This window comes from Leopardus geoffroyi, chromosome B3 (genome assembly GCF_018350155.1).
Source record: "Leopardus geoffroyi isolate Oge1 chromosome B3, O.geoffroyi_Oge1_pat1.0, whole genome shotgun sequence".
NCBI lineage: Eukaryota > Metazoa > Chordata > Mammalia > Carnivora > Felidae > Leopardus > Leopardus geoffroyi.
In genome coordinates this window covers 121,431,011-121,443,465 of record NC_059337.1, presented here as the reverse complement: position 1 = coordinate 121,443,465, position 12,455 = coordinate 121,431,011, and the positions used below count along the sequence as shown (strand labels likewise).

Genomic DNA, 12,455 nt, shown 5'->3' with positions numbered 1-12,455 from the left:
AGTTTAAAACTTAACAAGAAAACAAAAAATAATTTATGAATTCAAGTTAACTCAAACAATAATAAAAAAAAAACAAAAACGGGCCAAGTTAAAATAACACTTAGCGAGGAAAAGCTTGACTCTAATTGGCCACTTCACATCCATACAGTTTTCAATGCAGCGTCTCAGTAAACACAGACAGCCAGGCATGAGGCTGACTGTTGCCGTCACTGGCAGGAGAAGACCCTGATATAGTTTTAAATGAAAATTGATCACATCTGAAACCAGAAGATAAAAACAAAACCTTGTCGGAGTTTGTTGAACTGCCTTTTGACCTCTGGATGAAATGACATTGAAAATAAAATAACATTATCCAGAAAACCATTCCCAGAAAAGGCTCAATCCCGGGGACACTGAATGACAATGTTGAATAGAATATTTTAAAGTCCTAAGGAACAGAAGAGAGAAACTTAAAGGCGGGGGGCAGAGAGGCTCTTCGGGGACTAAAAATGTGTATAGTTAAAAAGCACAGCAAAATAAGGATGAAAAAAATTATGCCTCTAATCGGCAGGAAAACTTTTGTTTGGGGTTAATTTTAACTCAAGCTCATATAACTCTGAATTTAAGACATTTAGCCAGGAGATTTATTTTCACCTTGCCCAACTCCATATTGAAAGTCCCACCATGGGCTGATCAACGGGTATGATTTTCCTCAATTTAGGAAAACATTTGACCCATTAGGCTATCAACTGTCAATGGCTAGATCCAGGAAGAGAAGGGGAAATTGGGAAACTGGAACAGAATTGCCCAAATGCTCTTTTGAGCGTAGCCATCTGTTATTCCAGAGAGTACAGCACTGCCTTTTCATCCTCTCCGGGGTCTGCCCAGCCTTACCCAGGCCAGAAAACTGAAGAGAGCTCTTAACAAGAGTAAACTCCTCTGTCTGTATGGACAGCCAGCCCTTGGGTCCAATGGAGTTCCCTTTCGCTCCATGGAAAATCCCCAAGGCCCAGCAGCCCCCACTGGAATGTGGCCATAGCCTGACCTCAGCCCAGGCCAGGGGTATGGCAGGCAGCAGGGGCTGTGTTTAAACAGCAGAGCCCCTTGCCCCCCGTTACTCCCATGTTCAAGGGAAATTCCACTATAACACACTCTTACACGTATGCACACGGTGGGAGCTCCCCTAGGAACGGAGGCAACCTTTGGCGTTTCGGGGTTCAGAGTTAGCTTCTAGAAGAGGGGCTTTAACAGCAATCGGAAAGGGCTCAACACTTCCTTAAGCCGTTGCTTTATAAATAAAGGTGCTGTTAAGATCCTTTCTATTCTAATCCTGATCCGTACAGAAAGGTGCTCTAGGTAGACAGATGCCAAAAAAAAAACCCAAAAGACCATGGGGCTCTATGTTTCCCTTCTTGTCTGGTTTTCTGAGGTCTTTTGTCAGATGGTTGGTTGGGGGTCTCTGGGCCAAACTAAAACCCATGCCCTCCTATGGCCTGCTCCCCACGTGTCCTGAGTGGGACTGGCTGTGGCCGTCCAGTTGTGTGGAATACCCCGCAGAAACAGACAGCCAGCAGGCAGTCACTGCCCCCTGTCTGCTGAGCCCCAGGGGCACTCGCTGAAAGTCATCATGTGTCCGGTCTGGAGCCCTACTTTTTCCCACAAGGCCTCCAGAGCCACAGACCAGCATGCACCCAAAGTCTTCTGGGCACATCCTTCTAGTGCTGCCAGGAAAGTGAGGGAGACGACGTCCCAGAGCAGCCTGCTATGCAGGGTCACCCTGTCACAAGAGGCAAGGATCACTTGCCCAGTGGCCTAGGGAAGAAATAACCCCCCCAACTTTGGACCTCTCCCACTCACTGCCCTGACATCCCCTCTGAGGAAGGAGTCTGACCCTGCCACCAGTTACCTAGGACGCTCTGCCATCATCAGTGAAAGGTCGGCGGCCTCACCAGAAGCAGGGGACAGGCCAGACCGGTGAGGGTTAATCTGCCCGGCCAGCCATCACAGGGGTCACCGTGATGCGCACCGAAGTTGAGCATCCCAGTCCCCCAGAGCTGGTCTGCTAATTACATTTGCAATTATAAACACCACAACCTCCCTGCACAGGGACCAGGCCGCACCAGCCGATGGGGTAACCACAATGTAATCCCACCCCAGGCCACCCCAGCCATGCCAGGGGACGGCAGGCCCGGCAGAAGCCTAGGGGCTCCTCCTCCGAGGAATGGCCATGAATTTGACAGCTCCCTGGAGGTACGAGACTGCTGGGACCAAGAAAGGAAGACTCACCAGAGTGGAAGCCCAGTCAGGGGTCACCAGCAGTTGTAGTGCTGAAAAAGATCTTTGATTATCCCTAGAAATCAGCAAATGGCCTCAAGGGCAAACAGGAGGGAGTCGCACCCTTGATGGCTTCCTGGCAGGGTGCGTGGACTCTTTACTCAAAGCCCTCTCGTGGGCCCACGCTCCCTCTAGGAACGACAGCGGCTGCAGAGGACATTAGAGGTTGAGCACTCAAGCCATGCTGGGCTCTCCCACAGGAACATTCAGTCAAGAGCCACCAGACCCCAAGACAGAAGCTCCCAGCGGAGCTGTGAGGAGTTCTGGCAGATTCTGGGCCGGCCTCCTGCTCAAGCTGGAAGAGCGCGCAGAGGGGCTCACTTGGGGAGAGATGGACAGAGACTGATGATGGCCTGTAGGTGTGGGAAGGCATCGGCATGGGGTACTGAGGGTGTGGGTTGGACATCACTTTGAAGGACTGGATTATGGTCTAAATAATGCTATTCCTTCCCCTTAAATTCAAACCACAAGTAATTTCAGTCATGTTGGGGAAGCCACTTCAAGCATCTGGGAAGACAAGTTCTAGAGAAGGGCACTGCAGAACTGCGTCAAAAACATCCTGTGTCTTGTGTAACTGCTTGCCTGTCTTCTGAATTCTCTCTCCTGAATCGGCTCGTTCACACAGCCAACTCCACGGCCCATCCCAATGTACACATTCCCAGTCTCTCTCTCTCTCTCTCTCTCTCTCTCTCTCTCTCTCTCTCTCTCTCTCACACACACACACACACACACACACACACACCGTTCCTTTGGCCTGCTAGACTCGCGCTGATCTTCCCAGTTCCAAGTGCTCCAAAGAAACAAGGCATTTTGCAGAGGACCAAAGAAGGAGACAAACTTTTTCCATGAGTTTAGATTATCTTTAAAAAACCAGTTGGCCAGAGGTAGTTATCAGGAACATGAATCCTGCATGCAGGGCAAAGTTGCAAGGGCCGGGGTCCACCCTGAAAAGGCAGGGAGGTGACTCGAAATCTCTATCACGGCCACCTCCCTGGCAGCACTTTCCCCGAAAGTCCCCTCTGTGCCTCCTATCTCAAGCTAAATGGAATATTTATTGATTACTCCAGATCAACAGAAAGGAAAGTTCCTGTTTGGTGGGTCAGGTTGTTTCTTCATACATATATTTTTAAAGAAACATCTTTTCCTTAAATTTTGGTAAAACAGAGGATTGTTCCTAAAATGGAGTTGGGGAAATCATAAGCTCCAAGAGGAAATTTCCAGTTGATGTCAGGATCTCACTGAGCTGGAAAGGGCCTTCCCTGCGACCGGGGCCCTCCACACCAACCTGTTTCCGCCTAACTCACTGCCTTCAGACCTGAACAAGTCCAGCCTCCCATCACCCCATCATCCTCTCCCACAGCAGCCCACACCTCCAGGAGGGTGGCGGGCACATCCAGGTTTATTTCCTAAGGCCCCTCCCTTGGAAAACCAAGACTAATGTCCTCATTCTGATTTATTTTTAAATGTACCATTAAAAATTAATTTCCCCTTTGTTTTTCTCTGGGTCACTGATTCTGAATTACCATGTGGCATTTCTTCCTACGTGTGAACCCACATATTTTACCTTCAGGACAGTTTGTTCTTTGTTTCTTTAACAACAGCAAAGTGGTCATTGGAAGGTGGGTGAGGCAACCCGCCAAGCCCCCCCCCCCCCGCCCCCACCTCTGCTCCCTGGGTTTCCAAGCCGAGGGTCTCCAGCCAGTCGGGTCACAGACACATTTGTACACAGGCACATGCAGGCCAGCACACCCACTCCTACCCTGGCTGATTATATATGCACATAAAATATTGATTAGAAATGGTAATGGAGTCACCTACAGGAAAATGAAAATGAAGGAGAGAAAGGTATGAAGGTATGATGTATCTGTGTGTGTGTGTGTGTGTGTGTGTGTGTGTGTGTGCGCGCGTGCGCTAATTTCTCACCTGGGAAAGTGAGAATAACACTAACGCATTAAAAATGCTCTCTGTATGTTAGCAAGTGAGAAGAAGGGCTGGGGAGTTCTTTCTCGCTGAACTGTGGTCCCTGTGCCCTTGGGTTTTCTTAAGTCCGGGAATGTCGACTAAGCCACATGGGTGGAAACCACGTACAGAGCACACGAACCCACTCACGCATATGTTCCCCGAGAAACACCAGCACTATTGGCAATGAACGGATTCATCCTACTGTCCTTCCAACACACCAAAGAACGCAGTCCCCGGTTTTGTCACTTTGCTACCAGTGGCTCTAAAGCTACTTGACATGAAGCCCGGGTGGCGGTGGGGGGGGCCTGAGGTTAGAAAGATGCCTCCCCTACACTCCAGCCTCTGACCTCCACAAGCTCGACCTTGGAAATTCCGTGCCCCTGCACACAGCAGATGCAAACGCTCGCCCAGAGGCACACATCTGCACACGGGGCCAGCTCCCCAATGCTCGGGCTGCCACCCAGCAAGCACGTCCTGGGCTTTGAGAAATGGCATCTCACACGGATCCTTAGTTCCTCAGTGGAGTTGCTGGCTATGTTTCTGGCTTTTCCGGTGCCCCATGGAGTGAGAAGTGAATTCTTTGCAAAGAAACCAGGAAGGCTAGGGAGCCCAAACTACTGTCAGGCTTACTTTATGAATGATTTCCACTTCAAACCCGTCCCAGACACCCAGGACCTCGGCTTCCTCATCCCCCCTTTCTGCTTCCCTGACATTCCCTCTTTGCCCATATTTCTCCTCAAACTCAAGCCAGGGTTGCCGTCACCTCGATGAATTACCCAGCTGCTAAACCCTCCATTTCTCCTTGCTTTTCTGGTCAACGTAATCAAAGGATGTACTTCCCCCGTTCGAATTTTCATATTTACTGGCTATGACTCGAGCCAGGGACAAATACATAGATATTTCCAGCTCAGCTGAAGAAGTCACCTCTGAAGAGAGGGAGCCTAAATAATTTAAAGATCCAATATTTGTCGTACTTGGTAATTTTATGTGAGGAAATGCCCCACGAGCATCAAACATTGTTCACAGCCTCACTTACCCACCCAGAGGTTTCTTTGACGGCTCCCACCCCCTGCTTTAGGAGGGAGCGTCTTAGGGCACTACCCCCATCCTCACCCCACCGGCCTCATAACCCGGGATCAGTGTAACCTTTAAAGAGAACGAAGAGGCACTTTTCAAGCAGATGGAAATCTGAATCCATTGTAATTAAAGATTGCTCGCCTCTCCCATCCCAAATCATCTTCTTCCGACACTCTGGCGGCACCTAAAGGACCCACTGCCCAGGGAAATCCTAAAACTAGAACCAAAAAGGTCAGCGTGGAGACTGGGGCAGTCTGGTCATCGACAGGAGACACTGCTGTGAAGTTGCCTCCTCTCTTCCGCGTGGTCCACCGGGGTGGAGGCGGTCTGTGCAGCGAAGAGGGGTCTAAGCACACTTCCTGGAACCCCACATTATCCAGTGTATTTATCTCAGGGATGTCGCGGTTCTCGGGATGGGGTACAAAAATGAAAGCATGGTGCAGCGGGCACTGACTTTGGTAGTTTAGTTCGCTTCAGAGAAAAAAGAGGAAGAGGAGCACCAAGTTAAGCAGGTCCGCGAAGAACCCAGAGTTTCCATTTTATTATTCTTTTAAGCCTTCCGAGGGACCACTCTGCGCGCGCCCACACGCAGACGCCGGGACACCAGCCGCGAGCGCGGCGGGACGCGGGGCGCGGGAGGGGAGAGCCGGGCGGGTACCGAGCAGGTGGGGGCAAGTGCGCGGAGGGCCCTCGGAGGGAAACCGCGGGTGGCCAGAGCAGGACCCCGGAGGACCCGGGCCGGACACGCCGCTCCGGGGGATCAGGTCCCCGCCTGCCCACTCTGCGCGCTTGGCGCACCGCCCAAGCCCGGGGCCAGTGGGAGTCCCGTCCCGCAGCCCCCTCCGCTGCCCACGCCCGCGCCGCTCGGACAACCCCGGGATCCCGAAAGGCGAGCGCGAAGCCGCCCCGGGGCACGGAAATCGCGCCCGCCAGTTCCATCGCCCGCAGCCTCCCGCAAAGCCGCGAACCAACTTTGCCTCCGCCGCGGCACCCCCGGGCCGGCTGTCCCCGCCCCTGGCGGGATGCGGAATCCCCCTCGCAGGGCGTGCGGGACGCAGTGCGCCCGGGGCCGCGCCGCCCACACCGCTGGAGCGCCCCGGATCCACCGCGCCCCGTGCGCGCCCTCGGGGCGCCCCACCGGGACCGCCGGACAAGGCAGCGCTGGGCGCCAGGAGTTCCCAAACCCGCGCGGCACGTTCGATTTCGCCCCCTTGCCGGGATCATTTCTGCTCTTCAGTACGGAAATAAATCTTAAAGTCAAAGGGCCCCCCGGGGGAGGCTTTCTCAGACGGGCCAGAACATCCTTGCGACATTCCCGCACCTGTTCTGGGCTGCTCCTCCCTAATCCACAGAAACTCAAATATTTTCTCGCCGCGGGGGCAGATCAGCGAGAAAGAGTGAGCGAGAAAGAGCTGCTCTTACTTAAAAGTATGGGTTTGGAAAAGGGGGTGCGGGAAAAGTTAGAGGCGGTTTACCCCCGCCCCAGAAGGAAACCCAGGAAGTGTGCGGCTTTCCCCCTCCGACGTCCCCCAAGCGCCCCCGGGGTTCCTGCCACTTCAAAAACGCCTGGAAGGAGAACTGCGACACCCAGGACAGAGGCAGCCGGACTGGCAGAAGGGCAGACAGATCGACCGACCGACCAACCGAGAAACAGAGCACCTACTGGTTGTGGTAGCCGAGGGGGTCCGGGATGCAGAGTTCTGACACGTCCATCAGTCCCGTTTTAGCATTCCCAGTTGGTAGAGAAAGGCGGCGGGGAAATCACGCGGAAGAGCGAGTGAAGGGCACAGGCGAGGTGCGAGTCCGGGCAGGGGCACAGTGAGCGGGAGAAGGCAGAGTGGGAGGAAGCGCCGTGGCGGGGCGAGAGGGAGGCAGAGAGCCGTGCGCGCACAGCCCAGCGCTCCCACTCGTGCACACACTCCAGCGGGCAGAGGGGACGGGAAGCCGCGGAGGAGGCTCGGGCACCAGAGACTTGGAGCCCACTAACCCTACTGTAGCTTTAAGGCTGGGAGACTGATGTATGGTTTGGCTCCTATTGGCTATCTCTCAGGGGCTGGACTTAAAGTGACAGAATCGAGCTGGGGTGGGGGGAGGGGGGTGAGCCAGAGAGACTTCAATGGAAATCAGACGCTCAGGCGAGGTCCCCACCTCCTGAGGAGTGAGAGGACTGAGCTGTAGAGCGGCAAGGCCTGTCCTCTGGCCATTAAAGAAAAAAAAATTGTCCAACTGGCTGGTGGGATTGGGGGGTTGACAGATGTGCTGTTTATATATCCCCCCCACCCGCATCCTATCCTTTAACTGGCAGGCCTAGCCAAACTCCCCCCCCACCCCCGCCCCACCCTCGCTCAGCCTTTTAGAATGGGTCTGTTTTACAAATTAAAAATGAGTCACAGTGCTCCACTCTCACACCCAGAAGAGGCCAAGGCCCTAGAAATTCACAGCCTCAAGACCTGTGTTTGGTGCACAAAAGTGCAAAGGGTCAGGTCCGCAGGTGAGGCACGAAGGAGAGAAGCAGATTCCCTTCCCAGCTCTCATCACCTGGGCCAGTTGGTTCTGAACCGCTCTCATATGGCTAGATGCAGGGTGTGCATCTATAAAATGCTCTCTAGATGTACAAAATGATGCTCTTCATTGGCAACTCTCAGAAATGTACGTGGGACGCAGACGGGAGCAAATAAATCCCTGCCTGCTTAGGAAAACACAATTGTGGTTAGAACAACCAACTTACCTGCCACATGGTACTTCGAGGCACGCAAGTAGATGCTTCAGCATACACACCTGAATCCCCAGCTACGAACACACCTGCATCCCTGTCTGCTGCTCCATCCATGAACCCAAATATTACGGGCTGCCTCTGTACTAAAACAAGCTATAAGTCATGCCCCAATCCTTCTTCTCGGGCTTTTCATCTTTTGAGATGTGCCAGCCACAGAGAGATAATAATGTGAGAATTCAAATGAGTGTGGGAGGGGATAGGTATAGAATTACTTAAAAGGGGGGGAAGCCCCCAGGAGAGACCACCACCTTATTCTCCTATATTCTACAGCAGACAATTTGGGGGGGGAGGAGACATAATTTTATCATCCAAATAAGCTCTAAATGGAGTGTAACTGCAGGCAGTATTCAAGCACTTCAGGAGTAAAAGCAGGGAAGGTGGTGAGAAACCCCAGGAGGGGCCAGGCGCTCCGGAGGGGCCGGGGAATGGGCAGCGGGACCACAGATGATACTTGACTTGGATAAATGTAAGCGCGTGCAGGCTGGGAAACAGAGCTGAGATTTTTCATATGTGCTGAAGTGGAGGAACGCATGGGATTCTCCGGGCTCGGGGCTCAGGCAGGCATCTCGCGGAGAGATGGATGAAGATGTCTGCTCTGTCAGCAGAACCCCCAGCAGCCCCGGATTTTTTTTTTAATCACATCGGTACTTGGTTGTATTAGAGACGGAAGCAGGGTGTAGAGCCTCTGTCCTTAACCAGGGCCTCTACACAACGACCACCTCTTGCCAAGACCTCAGTGACTGGTTTCTCTGTGTCCTTTCCAGCCCCCTGAAATACCTTTTCCAAGCGCCCGGCAGCCAGGGAGCTCACTGGAAAATGCACACGGTCCCGGTCCTTCCCTTGGCCCCACAAGAAAGCCTCACAGGACAGACTCCTATGTGTCTCTCTGTACCCCTCCGTATCCCACACCATACTGCCCTGTCTTTGCACCTGCTACCTAGAATTCCCCAACTTCTGGGCCGCACCAGAACCTTTGCTACTCAGTTTGCAATTATATATATATTGGTATAATACCCCCCCACACACACACACTAAATTATAAGCCCTATGAGGGTAGGGACCATGGCTGTTTTTGTTTCCCAGAGAATCCCCAGTGAGTAATGGTGCCTGATACAGAGAAGTTACTTGAGAAATATTTTGTTGAACAAATCGAAGCATGGCAATTTGGGGTGGGCCTGCTGAGGGACAGGCTGGCTGTCCCAGAAGGGGGGTTAGGTTGTGTGGGATCAGTGGCTCCTTGCTCTGTGTGGGCACACCAATTTTAACTGGAGACAGAACACACTTGGTAGAACATGAAAAGAAAGACAACTTCACAGCCCCGGGCAGTGGATTCAAAGCCACCAGGGGCAAAAGAGGGAAAATACTGAGTTTCGTTGGTGAAAAAGCGAGGCTAATGCCCACGCACAATCACTGTCTGCATCTAAGGTATGAGGAGGAAGTAGCTAAAGGCCTCTCTCTGGATACTGGATGATTGCCCTCCAGGGAGGGAATGAGGTCCTGGGGACCCCGCTTCCTCCTTCTCCTCCTCCTCACCCCCCCACCCCGTGCCTGTCCAGCCACCTCACCTACAGCCCTGAGGTGAGGCCAGGGAGCCCGTAGACCAGCAAGGACACCCTGGTGACCTGATGTAGCCTGGCAGGTCCAGCTTTTCCTGTGGTTCTCCAGGCAAACTTGGTGGTGGGTCCTACGTTGTTCCTGGGACCAGCCTCTCTCCACTCTGCCTTCACCCAGCTCACAGAGGAAGGTATTTCCTCCCAAAGCCAGGGTCTGGTCCCACGTCTCTAGCTGGACAGATGGCAGTGCTGGAGAGTGCAGCAGACTCCAGGATCTGCTCCTGACATCTCCACGTGACCTTATCAAGGTCTCTCTCCTCCAGAACACAAAGGTGGGGGGCAGGGGGAAGTGGAATGAGTGGGCAGGGCTCTTGGGTTCCATCAACCCTGAAATTCATTCAACCAGTTATCATTTCATTCTTGCACCGTTCACCTAGAGCAGGTGCAATTTGTAACCCATCCCTAGCACCAAGTTCTAAGCCACCCACCCCTTCGCTACCTTGCGTCCCAATCCTGGCGCCCCCAGATGGGCATGTCAGCCAAAGGGGACTCTGGGACAGAAGGCATTAGAAACAGTAATTGTGGATGGTGTAAGGGGACAGCAGCTCACTTAGTTCTTGTGACAAACTCCTCTAAATAGATATTTATTACATTTACAGAACCGTACAGCTGAGAGGGACTTGGAGAATCATTTAGAATCACCACCAGACTTTACAGATAAGGAAACTCAGACACTTCCCTGTGTGGAGAAGTGACATACACAAGGTCACACCGTGAATAACGGGCAAAGCATGCCGTCTTTGGTGCCTGGATTTCTACTTATTCAACTCCTAAACCTTTGTTCACATGTCTCTTCACTTTCTCTCCCTCCTCCTTCCCTGAGTCCAAGCTCGTTGCTAAGGAATATGAGGCCAAATCAGAACAGTGCCACTGGCATCACCTTCCACACACACTTCTCCGCCGGGTAGGTGGTGGGGACCGGGCTGATGTGTCCACACCCTTCCCCACCTGGTTTCCTGGGAGAAAAAGGAAGCACTGATTGGTGGGACACCAATTTCCGGACCTGCTGTCCTGCCGTGAGACATGCTCCAGCTGGCAGGTTAAGTAGGAAAACGTACCCAGACACAGCCTGGCCCACCCTGTTCCTCAAACCGGTGTTCCCCCAGGCACAGAAGGCACCAAGTGGAACACGGATCCATGCTGACCAGCCACTCTTACCCATCCGAGTCTGGCTAAGCCCTGAAAAGGGGCCGTCCGAATGCTGCACCTGGAGCCCAAAGGCCACCTGAGTGACCTTGATCTCTTGCCATGATCTCTGCAGCTGACCCCTGCATGGCACCCCCTGCCACGGGTCTGGTGGAAATCCCCACCTTTGGTGGAGCCTAGCCTTGGGGTGTCTCTTCCCGCTCTTGCGGCAGCCCCCCCCCCCCGACACCCGTCATCTCTGCACACGTGAAGCAGCAGCCGGCAGTATCTCTCAGGTTCTTGAATCCCCTCCCTGTGCTGTACTGCTCTGAGCCCACAACAAGAGGCTGCTTTTCCTGTCTTCACGCAGGGTAACTTAGCAGGAGCTGGTGAACTCAGTGTGGGCCCTGGGGGAGCAGAGGGCTTGATGGCTTCATCACTAAAAGAGCTAACAAGAAGTTTTGGAGTCTGCCACACGCTCCCTAAGTCCAGTGAATGGGGGACACTGTTTGGGTTACTCCATCCCTGTCCCCCTCCCTCACATTCCCTGAACCCGCATTTCCAGGCGGGATGACACCTTAGGAAACACACAAGGTGCATAAGCACTTCTTACCAACAGCCCGGGAAGGAGGAGAGGACTCCGTGGAACCGTCGGAATCACAGTCCGAGCTTGTTTCTGATCCACCCCAGGGTCAGGGCCAGGGGAGGCGAGTCCAGGAAGTGCATCCATTGACCATCCACGAGGTCTAAGGTGGGCCCGGCCTAGACAGTGAGCCTAACTTGTGCATCTCTGGGGACAGTACTGACCGGGCCAGGGCTCCATGGACTCCTGGCCAGGGAAAATGTCCCCAACCACACACCTCTTTGGGTCCCTTCCCTTCTCACATGCTTGAATTTGGGGTGTGGAGTTATATTCCTGAGTGGTGGTCAGCAGACTGTCAGCCCATTGGCTGGCACATGTCCCACGGATCATAATTAACTGATAACGCTAATACAATGTGAGTTTGTGCTCCCATAATAGTCTCCTGCTGACAGATAAATGCTGCGGAAACATGATGGCTTTTCCTGAAGCTGTAATGGCCCATTATTGGGGCAAGAAGGCTCGTGTATATTAGCACTGCCGCCATGACACCAAAGATAAAATATGAAGGGGCGTCTTGAGTGAGTAAATGCTTGGGTTCCCGCCTACGACCGCCATCCATTTCATTATCAGAAATCCCTACTGGGGGTCTTGGAATAGCTTCCAGATACTTCAAAGTTCCTGTGGTTGTTTTTTTTTTTTTTTTTTTTTTTTTTTCTGAGCCTCAAGATACCATTCTCACTAGCACGGCTAAATAGTATATTAAAGTTCTCTGTCTTTCAAAAAGATTCCTTCTTCCGGCAGCTCCTATGCAAGATGGCAACTGCAGTGAACAGGTGGGCTGGTGAGATGAGGAAGGTGAGATACGTCTCTCCACAGAAACAAAGATCTTTTTCCCTTCTAATGGGCAGCAGAATAGGAACACATCAGGAATGTAATAGCTTTATCCTCTGCCAAATTTCTGGGGTGGGGGGAGGAGGAGGAGGAGGAGGAGGAGGAGGAGGGGGGG

At 52.9% G+C, this 12,455-nt stretch overlaps 1 protein-coding gene across 2 annotated transcripts in view; it reads right to left on the bottom strand.

Annotated features, from left to right (window-relative positions):
* Positions 1 to 12,455, bottom strand: part of ESRRB (estrogen related receptor beta) — a 173,632-nt gene that overhangs the window by 104,775 nt on the left and 56,402 nt on the right. The window contains exon 1 of one of the 2 annotated variants that reach the window (XM_045451609.1): positions 7,016 to 7,349. The exons of the other annotated variant lie outside the window; for it this stretch is intronic. Within the exon in view, the coding sequence (XP_045307565.1) occupies positions 7,016 to 7,065 (50 nt within the window). The 5' untranslated portion in view covers positions 7,066 to 7,349. Of the gene's footprint in view, positions 1 to 7,015; positions 7,350 to 12,455 lie in introns of those variants that run through there. 2 annotated transcript variants of the gene reach the window in all.